Genomic DNA, 12852 nt, shown 5'->3' with positions numbered 1-12852 from the left:
TTTGGAGATGGGGGTTGAAACGTTGAAACCTGCTTGGTTTCAGATACCATCGCGGTATCACTGACGTCGAGCTCACCAGAAGAGTCAAATTAGTATGTGGGGTTGACTCGGACGAGCTTCCAAGTTCCAGCGGAGGATTTCTGAACTTTTAAACGCCTCTGAGTCTTCACGGTCGTGCTTTATTTCACTGGCAGACTCTCCGTCTGATGGTCAGGAGCTCTAACTGATGAAGTAGTACGCCTAGTGTCCTTCTGTGCGATTAAAGGTCCAGGGGAAGCCAACAAAATGGCCTGCGTAGCATCGGCCAAGCACGCATCCAAATTTTGCGCATCAATTGTTTTCCGTACCGCAGTCCGCTGCCGGAGTGTGTACGCCGCTAATTCACGGGAGTAGAGTGATTTCTTTTGTTCCAAGGATTGGGTCGGCATGCCTGAAAGAATTGATGGGACTATATAGAATGACAAAGACTAGGCCCGGGAGTGAGATTTTGAGAAATGAAAGGTAGCCAGGAGATCAGCCTTATATAGCTCGTGACCGAGAAATCCGTGTTGACTGTGACTTTGCAGGTTCATCGGGGTCAGCATGACGTTTTTGGAGTTGCGCATCGGTGTCAACCCGACACTAGTACTGGTATTTGATTTGACTCAAGAAAGGCTCCGCTGAAGGCCCAAGTAGGTCATACGAAACTCAGAATGCTACACGCTTAGCGCTATACAATTATAATACAGCTATAGTACCGAGAATGTAACACGACAGGAAATCGATGGTCAATGAAAGTGCAAAAAGAAGAGCGAGAATGCTACACACTCAATCTAAATCAAAGCTACGAAAACAAAGTAATAAAAGCAATGCAAATGGTATGATAGACGTTAAACGGTGTGGTATGGTAGAGCATTGTCCGGATTATCGTTCGTGGTTGTTTGGGCATGAATAGGCGTACAGAGAAACGGTGCGATCTCGTTTAAAACATCATCAGCGGCGAGTGATTGAGGCAGACTGGTAGCCACTCTTGCCCTTGGGAGGTGCACCAAGCATCACACCACCGGTGAGAACCGTAGTCTTGCCACCGTCGTAAGGTGTGACTTCAGTCTTGGAAGTGTCAATGAAGACACGAGCCTGCCTGGCTTTCTCGCGACGGGAGAGTATGGATGAATGACTGTCGCTTTGAGAGGACAATGTAGAGGCGGTCGTCACAGAGAAACAGGAGTCCGAGTCGGACGAGCGATAGCTGGAGGATGAATCGGTAGATATAGCAGACAACGGTGATTCAGAACGCGAAGGAACAGGGAAACGGTCGGTGACAGGGGTCATCCAAGTGGGCGCACTGACTTCGTCAGCGATCAAGGCGAAAAGTTCATCGTCATCTGTGCAGTCATTCTCCAAGAGTTGCTGGGCAAATGTCTTAGATTTGGATGGCAGGTGACTGAAATGCGTATGAGGTGGCACGAAAATGGTCTGAGCCATCAGCTCCTCTGACCAGATTGTGATGAGCTTAGCGCCCTTGCCGAAACGCACAGAAATGCATCCTGGATCGACAAAGAAGTCGAACTCACGTCCACCCATGACTGCAATCCAGTCGAACCATTGGACACTGGATGCAAGGCACGCAGCATAGACGGCACGTGGAGGGAGGCAAGTAGGGGAGAGGGTGAGGCAACGGCGGCCAGAGCCACGAAGGGGTTCCCTGGGATCCCAAGAAGGGGCAAATAGCGCAGTTAAGTTTGCCTCGAGGGCGAGCTGAAGCCTGATGATTGTTGCAGCAGGGTGCGTAAGAATAAGAGGACGAGTGAGGTAGGCAATGGCCTGGGCGAGAGTGACGGAAAGGCTGGATGCAGTAGTCATGATTGTAAACAATAAAGTGATTGGAAAGATTGAATGGGTGGTAATAACAGAAATCGCCCTGCGATGATAGATGCGGGAGTGAAGCACGCTGAAAAGATACTTGAGAGTGTGATACAGTCTTCAAGTAGTACTGAGTTTTGATTCAGACGGAGAGATCGAACGTCTGAAATGATATTAATTGGGATCTTCTGAAGCAAAACTAAAGAGCTGGCTCACCTAACAGACTAGAGGAAGAGGCCATAGAGCGGTTAGTTGAAAACGAAACGACATTCGAAGAAGTGCATAACGAACCTGGCTGCAAGGATAGAAAGTTATGATGACTGGATTATCAAAACCCGGATGGAGAGTATGGGAGGTATGGGGCTAAGCTTTATATGTATGAAATGCCAAGAACGAGCGCCTGGCGTAAACAAAGACATGCTGCTGGCAGAGCGCCCCTCCATAATGGTCGCGAAGTGAGAACAAAAGGACCATGAATAATTTCCTTTTCTGACAACAATAGTGGGCACACGTGCTGCCGCTACCGCTAGCGATCTCGACAAAAACAAGTTTACGCCCGACCTTTACGTCTCGTAATAGGTCGAGGATGCTATTGTTTTCTCTGGGAGGAAGCGTATCTTTGCATCATTTCCTTGGTCGTCGTTAGCAACACCGTTGATGATCTTTGAATTGAAAGCGCAGGAAGATGTCCCAGACGAGGTCGAGCGGGCGGTTCCGCAAGCTTAGTCATATTGACTCTACCATATCGCCGTCGAGCTTTCTCTCATCTTCGATCAACAGCGTATCGCTTGACCTGCCGCCTCAAATTTAACCACGAAATCACCCTGAAATCTTGTCAAAAATGGTATGTATGGCATCTGCGTATCCGTTTATTTGTGCGGGATACTCACAGAATCCGATCAGCCTTTGGCTGTCGATCTATTGAACCCCTCTGCAGAACATGAGCGCAAGCAGCACAAACTCAAGCGTCTCGTGCAATCCCCCGACTCTTATTTTATGGATGTAAAATGCCCAGGTGTGTCCTGTCCCGTCAGATCTGATAACATTAATCTCACATCATTGTTTGCTAGGATGCTTTGCCATTACTACTGTATTCTCACATGCACAATCAGTCGTGCTTTGCGGCTCGTGTGCGAGTGTCCTCTGCCAACCTACGGGTGGTAAGGCAAGACTGACTGAGGGTATGTTATTGAATTGCGATGTTCGTCTGCCACTAACGTCACTTTTATAGGCAGTTCTTTCCGTCGGAAGAATTAGATACTACAATCTTTCACACTCACGTCACGCTTCGCACCCATCTTCCCAAAAAGTCATATGATGTGGTACTGGTTTTGAATTGTTACACCTTCTCTCGCAAAATCTGAGATCTAACTTGTCGTTCGTGTACTTTCTCATCGGAAGGCGCACACAATACATACCATTCTTCAGCCCTACAATTACCTCAATAGCATGTCATGCGCAGGCGAGTGATCGCCGTCATGGCTGTACACGTTCTGCCAGCGGGGCTAGAACTGACGCTCGGCTACCTTATTACCCATCGACTAGAAATGTCTTTGTTGAAGCAAGCCTAGTGATAAATACTCGCTGCGTCCAATACAACTGCCCAGCACTCTCGAAGGTCTTTGCATATCACGCACTACTTTTTATTTCAAGCCCAAACATAGCAGTTAGCTGACAGGATAGCTTACCTTCCGCTTAGTATTATACAGGCACACCATGGTATCTTACGTCCACTACTAGTAAGTACATCAACTTGAAGTGTTGGCGCTGCGCGGTCGTAAGGGTTGATTGTGTTAGGGCAGGTTTAGCGATACAGTACATGCCACATGGTACCAGCTGGTGCTCGGATCCTGGGCGGTATTGAGCATAGCCCTCGGTGATCGATGATAGGTCGCCATTTACCAGTGCATGTCGTTCATTACAACTTTCTTGGCAGAACTAAACCTTATTAAGACGTCCTCGATGATGATCACGGTCAACTTCCGTGAGCCGTGTCAAACGACCCAGGGCAAACCCAGGGTACTGCCAGGCTAATATTCACGCAGATACAGCCAATGTCGATTCGCACTGAAAATCAAGATTTACTCATAGGTGTGAAAGACCATTGAAATTTTAGACGTGCGGTTGACTCGGAAGGGTCGCCTTGTGTCCGAAACTCAATGGTCTGCTAACGGCAGCACGTTTACCTTTTGATGGTCGCATGGTCCGTCACGCCTTACAACAGTTAGCCTTGGTGATGGTATTTCAACTTATCTCCCCTCAACTCCACACTTCATGTGACAATGTTTGCTTCTCCGAATCGACTAAAGCAGAATTCAGGAACCAAACGCTGGACTATATCTACCACAAACGCTTTAACCTTTCATCATCTGTCCTCCAAGCTTACCGCTCGCCCTCTAACAAAATGCCTATAGTCTCAGATGATCCCTCTTGGTGGCCGACCATTAATGCAAGCATGATTTCTAGCTATTTTATAGGTTCGTGGAGTCTGTCAGTTGATGCCCCAGTGATATTCCAGTAACTTTGGCTGCGGATTTACAGTGGCTGCCTCTGTTGGAGTGGGGTACGATTGGGGTGAGCGGGATGGTGTTTAAGACCTGCTGAAATCCTTAATAATAATAATAATAATATCTCCAGCACTGACGTTAGCACAAGAGGTAAGTTGATGCCATTTTTGAGGCAATCATCTCTCTAAGAATAAAATGACTTTACAGGTCGAATTGATCTGGGTGAGTGAAGTCCCATGTCAGGAGAGCACAACCATTGATTTATGACAGAGGCAACGTTGGTCCCTGATGACTGCTTTGTATCTATGTGTATGTACCTTGGATTATAATTGTGGTCGGCAGTTCGCGCTTACTTGAAAATCTTTCAGCTGCGCTATATTGGACTAGCATTTGCCGTGTATGTTCAAAAGGTTCAACATTGTCACCGTGCTAATGTACCAATTCTTACGATCAGCGTCAGCATATTGTGTATGTCTCCTCGCATGCGCTATGTTTATTTCTTCTGACCGGCAGCATACAGCTCAAGTCCCGACAATTTCGTTGACAGATACAGTGAGTATTTTGCACTGATGCCTGCCATTCCCGTGTATTCATTCAACTGCACCCTCATGTAGGGGTGAGTGAGCTTGTTGACCAGCTTGTTGCCTCAATGTAATGATTGCCACAGCTGTAAGTTGATTGAGAATGTATGATCCTCAAGGCTGGTCACTAACTGGATTTTAGGCCATATTTACTTTATCGCAATAAATTGGATGACTTTTGTTTTGACTGGAATGCTAAGTGGTGAGCCTTACGACTGCGACGCGTTGATCAGTGACACTGACTTGACTGAACAATCCAAGTCATCATGATCGTTCGATTATATGCCATGTATCAGCGATCTAGAAAAGTGCTGATACCTCTCGTCGTCATCTTCCTGGTTCTTAACATCATCAGTGTGACGATTGCCGGAAAAGTAACCAAAAATAGTTCAGCGGGCAAGTATTCATTATGGATAAAAAATGGATTCTTTCACGCTCATTGGGAAACACCAGTGGTACTCGTTCTCTCTGGCAACTACTATGTGTGCTCCCCGAGTTTTGACGGAATTGGCGTACTTCTAGTTGACATCACTTGGATAATCAGTATTGCATGGGAAGTCCTCGCACTGTGTCTTGCAATCTTGGTTGCTGTAAAACACATCCGTGAACTGCGACAATCATCAGCAGGACGGATTGTCGAGGACTGTTTCACAGTGCTGATAAAAACTCACGTGGCTTACTTTACGAGGTGAGTTCATGATGTTTATGCGGTTCTCTTTTTTGTTCGCTAAAGTTTTGAACCTGCTAGCTTTCTTGCTGTGTCTTGCTTCGAGATCGGTTATTTGTCTCCGATGCTGTCAGCGGTATGTCGATCCAACATTCATGTCTCTATGCAAGCAAGATTCATCGTCTTTATAGAACCCATATTCCTTGGAGACTCAGATATATCTTGGCTTTTCCCAGATTTTCCTACTCGTACAGATGGCCGTGATGGGACCCCGCCTGATCCTTGGTGTTCGAGAATTTAATGCTGCCCTCTCGGCCGACTCCGATGCAGAAACCGCTATGACTACGATCGCTTTCCAGGAGCGCGTGCATGTAACAACTGGCAGTGGTGTGTAGCCGAGAAATGTTCAACGTGATTAAAACTTGTCGGATACTCGGCAAGGGGCGGGACAATTTACTTTTTGTTTTCAAGTTTCGTTGTGGTACTTACTAACTATGGACATTAGCTACATTTGTCGCTGTCGCGTTCAATAAGTCTTGAAGACGCCGTCGTAATTCAACATTTAAATACCAAATTCCGTTTGTATCTTCAAGTGTCAAATAGATAACACTCTACAGCTTTGCCTTGTTTTCGGTAGGACCTCGTATGTTAGCCCGCACCACGCCCTCTTGACATGTGACCGCAACCAGGTTGCCAGCTCGCGAGTACAACTTAGATAGCGTCAGAAATTCTGAAAAGGCTGTGACAAATATAAACATCACACACCCTGCCATGAACCACTGCTCGACCGGATGCAGCTCGAGGACAGATTACCTACATAAGGAAATATATCAACAGGAATGACTTTTCTTATAATGATACGACACCTACCACGTAGAGTAAACCATCTTCACAACAAAAATTGTCGCTAGCAGCAGTTGAGAACATAACAGGTCAAGGAATGGAGAAGAAACATACTCATAGTACCATATGGAATGATCTAGTGAAGACTGGGTAAAGTCTGTAAGCAGGTTCGAAGGTACAAAACGCCACCGTACTCACAGTCAGAGAATGACCGTCAGGACCATTTGAAAAATTCTTGAGTTTAAGAGCATCAGCCGCAGCGCCGATGCTAGACATAGCGGAACATAAGAATATCACCCGTCAGTCGAAGGCTGCTTACAAGTTGAGGTCCGAAAGGTATGCTAGAATACACTGATGATGTGGATTAGACGGGAATCAACTAACCATGGACTAAATCCTACCTTCTGGTAAGGTGCTCCATAATGTGATGCTTGACCTGTTCGAGCTTGCATCCAATACATGAATGTTTGTGTATCATTCTCGACAGTGAATCCAGCCCTTCTAACTGAAATCGGACCATTTTCTTTTTCCTAAAGCTAAGGTAAGCTGGATTGCGGACTTGAGCAGTAGAGCAGACATTACAATTGCATGGGACAAGAACAGGTCCCGAACTTTCGGAGGAAGGTCCTCCGTCGTAGCCCGACGTCTGAACCGCACCTCCTCAAGCTCGCACTCCTCAAGTGGGGGCACCTCGGGCATGGCCCATTGGTATGTAGGCTGCCATGGTTCTGGCTTGTGGTAGGAACACATTAGCTGGAATATCACCTTTCCATTCTGGACTGCTTTGACGCTCCGGGTAGTGTATGACCGCCCTTCGCGTAGCCGCTCGACGAAATATATGATAGGGATGGCAGGAGATGCACTTAGAAGAAAGTAACACTAGATGCAATTGAGTTTTGTCGCTCAAGAAGTTATACACGTGCGGCTCACATGCAAAGACTAGTGGGTGACAGCGTTCCATTAACTTTCGGCACTGGATATGAAGAAGTGTGCCCTTACATGCAACCCAAACACAGGATCGACACAATTAGTAGCGGCGACTATTGCTTGTGAGATGACCTGCCCTCCGAAAACTCCTCGAGCCCTCGTCGGTTTGAATAAAGTCTTTGACCGAAAGAGATTTACTTCGATCTGCTCAATCTCCAAAGAGGTGGAAATTTTGGAGCTTTCGGCTTGGTTTGGATCATCCATAGTAAATGCCTGGGCTGCGGCAAAATAGTGTGGCCTGGGAGACTACTGCGGTCTTCGAGAAGTCTCAGGCTAATAGTGGTACTTCAAATAGATCCGCCGTAACCAGTGAGGTGTTCTGGAGTGAGTACCAGTAATTCCAAATAAGCTGTCAATGTTAGTATGAGACTGAAAGCAGATGAATTGCACCGACTGGATCACCCGCTGGATGGGAATGGATGGGGCGACGACAACTCAGCTTAGTACCCATCAATAACCGGTTGAGTTCACCCATGAGCATGTGAACGGGACGGTGATCGGAACCTTTTGACCCGGCTATATAGCCCAAGTAAAAATCCCAGGCTCGGGCGCTGCGTATACTGGCAAATTCAAAATGTGCAAAGCGAGTATATGATATTTATGGTTGGATACAATTCTAAGTCCTGGATTAAGTTATGCGAATTCACAGGTGAGTAAGTGCTTAAAAGACCTCGACGTCGATGGTGAATCCACATTCATGGCAAACTTGCCGACCCATGCCATCCCCAAGGTCTTCTGTTACTCCGAAAGCATGTTTATGCTCCTGGTCTTTTCGTCTTTGCCACACGCCTTCTCTAGTCCGTCTGCGCAAGTCTCGAAGTCCTTCCTCGAACTTCTTGTTTTTCTTTTTCTTCTTCTCCTCCGTTCGACGCTCCCATTCAGCATCTAGAGCTTCTGCTGAACCCCATTTCTTCCACGCAAAATCTTCGACTTGACATCGCAAAAAGAGCATCATATTCGCAAACGTTGACTTATGAGGATTAGCTTTCAGTAGATGTGGTAACAGCTCTCGATCCCGAAGTTCGGCTGGACCCCATCAGTATATGCACTACGACCAAGTCAACAACTCACGGTCGGTTAAGAGGTAATCCTGATAATCTGTTAGAGAGGACAAAAGTGTAGGAGAATCGAGGACATACTTCTTTGCATTCGGTCTTTGTCAACAAACTGTATTTTTCTGGGTATTCATCCTTGCATTTGTTACATACCAGGCATCCAAATATCTTCTTGTACGTGTAATCAATGTCGATAGATTGGCATTCTCTGCACTTTGGATTCAGGCTCGGATCCAAGTACATTGCTGTGAAACCACTATCATTAGGACCTCAAAAGAGAGGACAAAATAAGGCTCACGTGGTTCCAAGTTCTGCTTGGCTCGTTGTCTTTCTCGTTCTCGCTCCTTCGCCCTTGAATCTTCGTCCACCTCCTTCCCATCCTCAACCAAAAATCCACCTTTTGAGTTGACCATCTTAGACAGGTCATACTCAAAGTACTTGCCGAGGCGTGAATCACGCTTCAGTGGCTTAGGAGCCGTCGGTGAAGTGGACACTGCTGGGATCACTTCGAGAGGGCGTTTTTGATTCGGATTTGGCGCAGATGACGGGCCTGCCTCTTGTTCTCGTTGTCTTTGCCTTGCTTTTGCTGTGGTAGAACTGCGTTTAGCTGAAATATGAACTGGAAGGTGGGCACCCCCGTGACATTACCCATGTACCTTTGAGGCGGTTCAGCTCAATGCGCTTGACTTGCTCAGGGGTCAGAAGCGACTTCTCGGCAGTTGAAGGTAAAGGATGAGTATCCCGTCCTTCCGACATCATTAATGTTCGACCTTGAGTTATTGGCAACTAGACTAGGAAGGGTTGGAGACGGTTGTTTCAAGTTCCTTTGCATATGACAAAGACTTCACTTGTACGGATTAGGAAGTTGGGTATCTTTGCCACTGATGAATGAGCGACTGAACAGAGCCGCTGAGCAACCGCTGGCACACACTATCTGCCAGCTCTTTCCTGGTGTTCGATTAATATATCGGTAGCATAATGACAGCAATGATAGCAAGATACAAAGTGATCAGTTGAAGCAAGCTATCAACTTTCTACACTTGTTGTCGTAGTGTCGTTCGGTTTTGGCGACTTATCGCCTGAAGCATGATCTGTCGTGCCATTAGCAACGACTGGTTCGATAGGTGTAGGCCCGCTTTCTGTGGTCGTTGGAGTGTCGACTTCCATCGGCAAATGCCCACTCAACACGGGGCGAACCATCGTGGTGTGTCCACTGGGACCAGCACCATGTGTCGAGCCTGCAGCACCCGAACTCAATATGCCTACACCGATACCAAACCTCCTTCCACCAGCAATGTCAGCCTCGCTCGAGCGGCTTCTCGGTTCGCTGTCACGATCCTGATGCTGTGCATGATCTCTACGCCCCCCCTCTCCCTCATCATCCGAGTCAGACAATTCTCCGTCTGCTTGGATGCGAGAGTCCAATAGCCGTCGATGTCTCCTGGTATCAGGTGGAATCAAGTCTTCGTCCTGATCAAGGTCATCCATGTCGTCGTCTATCGGCATTTTTGGGAGATCTAGTAGTTTGATGAACATTCCAGCACCACCTTTCAAATACCTTTGGAATCCATACCTGACATCTGAATACTGGGGGGCCCTCCCAAATGTCGCAGATTGTCGAGTACGATATTCTTGACACGTTCCAAGTACTCCGGTGTATTCATATCTTCTGTATTTGAGGACCTTACGTCTAATTCGTAGTCAGGTCCAAAATACTCGTAGTATTCATTCACGGGTATTTCTACATCATGTCAGTACAATGTGAGAGAACTGTACTGAAAGAAGGCCAACCTGGTGCCAGTTCAACGCCAGCTGCAAGACCGGTTTCATATGCCCATGCCCGACTGACATTGCGCATCGTATAACCCCCGCCTCCAAGCAATAGTAGAGGCTTGTTGAAGGACTTTACAAATTTGACACAATTGGCATGCCCTGGATAGAAGTTCAGATAAATTAAGGGTAACAATTTTGGTCATACCTCGCATAGACAAGTTGAGGCAGCCGAGTTTATCCCCCGACAACGAGTCTGTTCCACACTGAAGAACAATGGCTGATGGGTCATACGATTCCATAACCTCACGGATCACCTGTATTGCAAACTCGTAGACGCTAGCTGGAAAAGAAAACTCCACTCACAGGTTCGAACACCGATTTATAGTTTTCGTCCGAGATTCCGTCACGCAATGGGAAGTTGAGAGAGTAATATTTTCCTTTGCCTATTCCTATGTCCTGGTAGGTGTCAACAATATTCCACCAACAAGACAAAGCGACACCTACCCGTAATTCTCCAGTTCCTGGAAAGTACTCGCCATATTTGTGGAAACTGACCGTCATGACCCGATCTGTAGTGTAGAACGCTTCTTCTACCCCGTCGCCGTGATGTACATCGATATCAATGTAAAGGACTCTGGTATGATACCTGATGGGTTTCGATCGTCAGGACCATGTCAGAATTAGACTGTAATCTAAAAGCGCTCACCGGAGCAACTCGAGAATACCCAGCACGATGTCTGCAATACGTAATTAGTGTGGAGACAGCTGTTGCAGAAAGAGTTTGTATGACCATTGACATAGCAAAAGCCGCTTGCTTCACTTTTCTTTGCGTGGTGAAGACCGCCGGCCCAGTTTACGGCAATATCACATTTGTCTCGACTAAGACGGGCAGCACCCTCTGCAGGACGCATGAGCGTTGACATATCATACCAGTGGAACAGTGTTACCCATGGAGCCCCCGGCTGAGATAGAACAGTAGTCAAACAGCCCATCGAAAACGGGACAATCATCACCAACGTTATCTGCAAGAGAAAACCAGGATAGTTAGACAACAGGGAAAGATAAGAGGCAAAACCACTAGCATTTATGTTGTTCTTTTATGTATGAATTCATATTGCTGGGGGTGATGCGACTGAGGAACTCGACGTATTCGTCAGAGTGAAACTGCGTCATTTCGCGTTTTGTTGCAGGTTTAGCACGCTGCAGGAAGTAAATTTTGGGTCAAGAAAACGTTCATGCATTCGCAGGTGCACTCACAAATATCTCCATCTTTTTGTACAGACCATAGTTCATGACCAAAGAATGACACATTCGTATACGAGTTGGTTTCATCCTGTTCAGAGTTAATAATCATGCTGCAACCCTCAGGCCTGACAGAGAACCATAACTCACGGATGCCCCGGACCATAGTGGAAACCCCCGATGTCCGAGTCGAAGAAGTAACACTGACGAGGAGGTAAGCATGATCTGATCAAGAGATTTCGGGCTGCAAAGAAAATGACTTACCACTCTCTTCTTCTGACCTTCGCCATCAAGGGGTATCATGTTTTGTGACATGTTTGTAGAATGAGTAAAATAGTGAAGGACTATTACCGGCAAGCAGCCTTTGATCAGATGCACTTTTGTACTAGCTTAAGCCTGCCAAGGCACCCTGAACACGTGATCCGACAACAGTTGGATTTAACAAAGCAGTACGAGGTACTATTAAACTAAGTTGTGAGGTATGCTATACAACACATTCGAACTTCAAATTTTTGCCTTTCCTAACAGTGCTTCACTACCCTTGTAGACGAGAGTGGAAGGAGCGAAACCAAAATCATCGTTAAGTTTGATGTCCTGTGCAAGGATTAATGAACCTCCGTGTGGGAGATGAAAACCCACTGACCAGCTCTCCTGCTATGACCCGGACCTACGAATTTAAGCATATAAGCACCTCATTTGCATCATGAAACACTATGGACAGACCATGGACCAATGATGAACTGCATGTAATCCTGCAAACCAGAGCTGAATGGAAAACAGGGGTGAGACGATCATCCATCGCCGTACTCAAAATCTTACCTCTCGGCCAAATGTTGTCTCAAAGGTTTGCATGAAAGGCGTCACAGCGTTCAGGGTTAGTGGGAGGTCGAGGTTTGCTGTGGGTACTACTTCATTAACACACGAGATAGCTTGCTTGAGGGCCTGTCGAGCTTCTGAGAGATTGCTCTCCATTGGTGTATTACGGCTGCGGGTGTCATATGAAAAGATATGTGGGCCGGACCCTGATACACATTCGATGAGGAGGATAAAGTGATCCCGCGCGTGCCGCAAATGTTTTCCTGCGGGCAGTCTCTCAGTAACATGCACAACGTCGTATTGATCACATGAAGTGTAGTATCACCAATAGTTGACCCTGGAAGGAATTTGGATTGAGCAGTAAGCTGGTCGTCGGAAGTCAGGACATTCTCCACAAGATCTAGGGCCTGTTGAAGAACAGTAGTTGACACAAATTGAAGCTGGATGAGGGGAGAAAGGCTAGCAATATCACTACCGTTCGAATGAGACGAGTCTACGACTGAGTCAACCATGGTGGAAACTGACATGAGGGGTAACGC

At 46.7% G+C, this 12852-nt stretch overlaps 6 protein-coding genes across 6 annotated transcripts; 2 read left to right on the top strand and 4 right to left on the bottom strand.

Annotated features, from left to right (window-relative positions):
• Positions 1 to 89: 89 nt before the first annotated feature.
• On the bottom strand, positions 90 to 2261 carry EDB93DRAFT_1238806 (uncharacterized protein; the record flags this gene model as incomplete). The annotated part of the gene is made up of 4 exons (XM_041451565.1): positions 90 to 145; positions 197 to 223; positions 1029 to 1825; positions 2254 to 2261. The coding sequence occupies 4 exons, from the start codon at positions 2259 to 2261 to the stop codon at positions 90 to 92; spliced, it is 888 nt and encodes a 295-aa protein (XP_041310812.1).
• Positions 2262 to 2527: 266 nt separating this feature from the next.
• On the top strand, positions 2528 to 3099 carry EDB93DRAFT_1238805 (ribosomal protein S27-domain-containing protein; the record flags this gene model as incomplete). Its single annotated transcript, XM_041451564.1, has 4 exons — positions 2528 to 2567; positions 2735 to 2857; positions 2913 to 3023; positions 3074 to 3099. 4 exons carry the CDS (start codon positions 2528 to 2530, stop codon positions 3097 to 3099), a joined length of 300 nt encoding a protein of 99 aa, XP_041310811.1.
• Positions 3100 to 3916: 817 nt separating this feature from the next.
• Positions 3917 to 5651, top strand: EDB93DRAFT_913028 (uncharacterized protein). Its single transcript, XM_041457931.1, has 12 exons — positions 3917 to 4319; positions 4384 to 4416; positions 4480 to 4499; positions 4557 to 4571; positions 4620 to 4658; positions 4718 to 4746; positions 4804 to 4817; positions 4870 to 4905; positions 5073 to 5132; positions 5192 to 5238; positions 5286 to 5326; positions 5384 to 5651. The coding sequence occupies exons 1-11, from the start codon at positions 4043 to 4045 to the stop codon at positions 5316 to 5318; spliced, it is 603 nt and encodes a 200-aa protein (XP_041310810.1). The 5' UTR covers positions 3917 to 4042; the 3' UTR covers positions 5319 to 5326; positions 5384 to 5651.
• A 557-nt stretch (positions 5652 to 6208) lies between these two features.
• On the bottom strand, positions 6209 to 9238 carry EDB93DRAFT_1079586 (uncharacterized protein; the record flags this gene model as incomplete). Its single annotated transcript, XM_041445469.1, has 12 exons — positions 6209 to 6307; positions 6363 to 6410; positions 6468 to 6504; positions 6760 to 6791; positions 6842 to 6970; positions 7023 to 7319; positions 7440 to 7645; positions 8121 to 8453; positions 8499 to 8517; positions 8567 to 8727; positions 8781 to 9068; positions 9139 to 9238. The coding sequence occupies 12 exons, from the start codon at positions 9236 to 9238 to the stop codon at positions 6209 to 6211; spliced, it is 1749 nt and encodes a 582-aa protein (XP_041310809.1).
• EDB93DRAFT_1126939 (histone deacetylase complex, catalytic component RPD3) lies at positions 9139 to 11901 on the bottom strand. Its single transcript, XM_041448764.1, has 14 exons — positions 11762 to 11901; positions 11648 to 11700; positions 11513 to 11588; positions 11338 to 11455; positions 11203 to 11277; positions 11046 to 11153; positions 10962 to 10992; positions 10760 to 10901; positions 10619 to 10711; positions 10461 to 10569; positions 10274 to 10414; positions 10056 to 10223; positions 9387 to 9999; positions 9139 to 9332 (listed from the first exon to the last, which is right to left on the bottom strand). Exons 1-13 carry the CDS (start codon positions 11810 to 11812, stop codon positions 9509 to 9511), a joined length of 1656 nt encoding a protein of 551 aa, XP_041310808.1. The 5' UTR covers positions 11813 to 11901; the 3' UTR covers positions 9139 to 9332; positions 9387 to 9508.
• A 100-nt stretch (positions 11902 to 12001) lies between these two features.
• Positions 12002 to 12825, bottom strand: EDB93DRAFT_1079602 (uncharacterized protein; the record flags this gene model as incomplete). The annotated part of the gene is made up of 5 exons (XM_041445472.1): positions 12002 to 12091; positions 12141 to 12164; positions 12221 to 12262; positions 12317 to 12576; positions 12639 to 12825. 5 exons carry the CDS (start codon positions 12823 to 12825, stop codon positions 12002 to 12004), a joined length of 603 nt encoding a protein of 200 aa, XP_041310807.1.
• Positions 12826 to 12852: the final 27 nt, after the last annotated feature.

Source organism: Suillus bovinus (genome assembly GCF_016758785.1).
Source record: "Suillus bovinus strain UH-Sbo-P2 chromosome Unknown EDB93scaffold_9, whole genome shotgun sequence".
In the NCBI taxonomy this organism is placed as follows: Eukaryota; Fungi; Basidiomycota; class Agaricomycetes; order Boletales; family Suillaceae; genus Suillus; species Suillus bovinus.
This window is presented reverse-complemented; position numbering and strand designations above follow the sequence as displayed.

Coding starts and splice junctions, on each gene's coding strand:
- EDB93DRAFT_1126939 (XM_041448764.1), bottom strand. CDS start 11,812: ATGTCACAAAACATGATACCCCTTGATGGCGAAGGTCAGAAGAAGAGA. Junction 11,278..11,337: donor CATAAAAGAACAACATAAAT/GCTAGTGGTTTT, acceptor TTTCTCTTGCAG/ATAACGTTGGTGATGATTGT. Junction 10,224..10,273: donor TGGCGTTGAACTGGCACCAG/GTTGGCCTTCTT, acceptor GACATGATGTAG/AAATACCCGTGAATGAATAC.
- EDB93DRAFT_913028 (XM_041457931.1), top strand. CDS start 4,043: ATGGTCCGTCACGCCTTACAACAGTTAGCCTTGGTGATGGTATTTCAA. Junction 4,320..4,383: donor GATTTCTAGCTATTTTATAG/GTTCGTGGAGTC, acceptor GCGGATTTACAG/TGGCTGCCTCTGTTGGAGTG. Junction 4,417..4,479: donor TGGAGTGGGGTACGATTGGG/GTGAGCGGGATG, acceptor TAATATCTCCAG/CACTGACGTTAGCACAAGAG.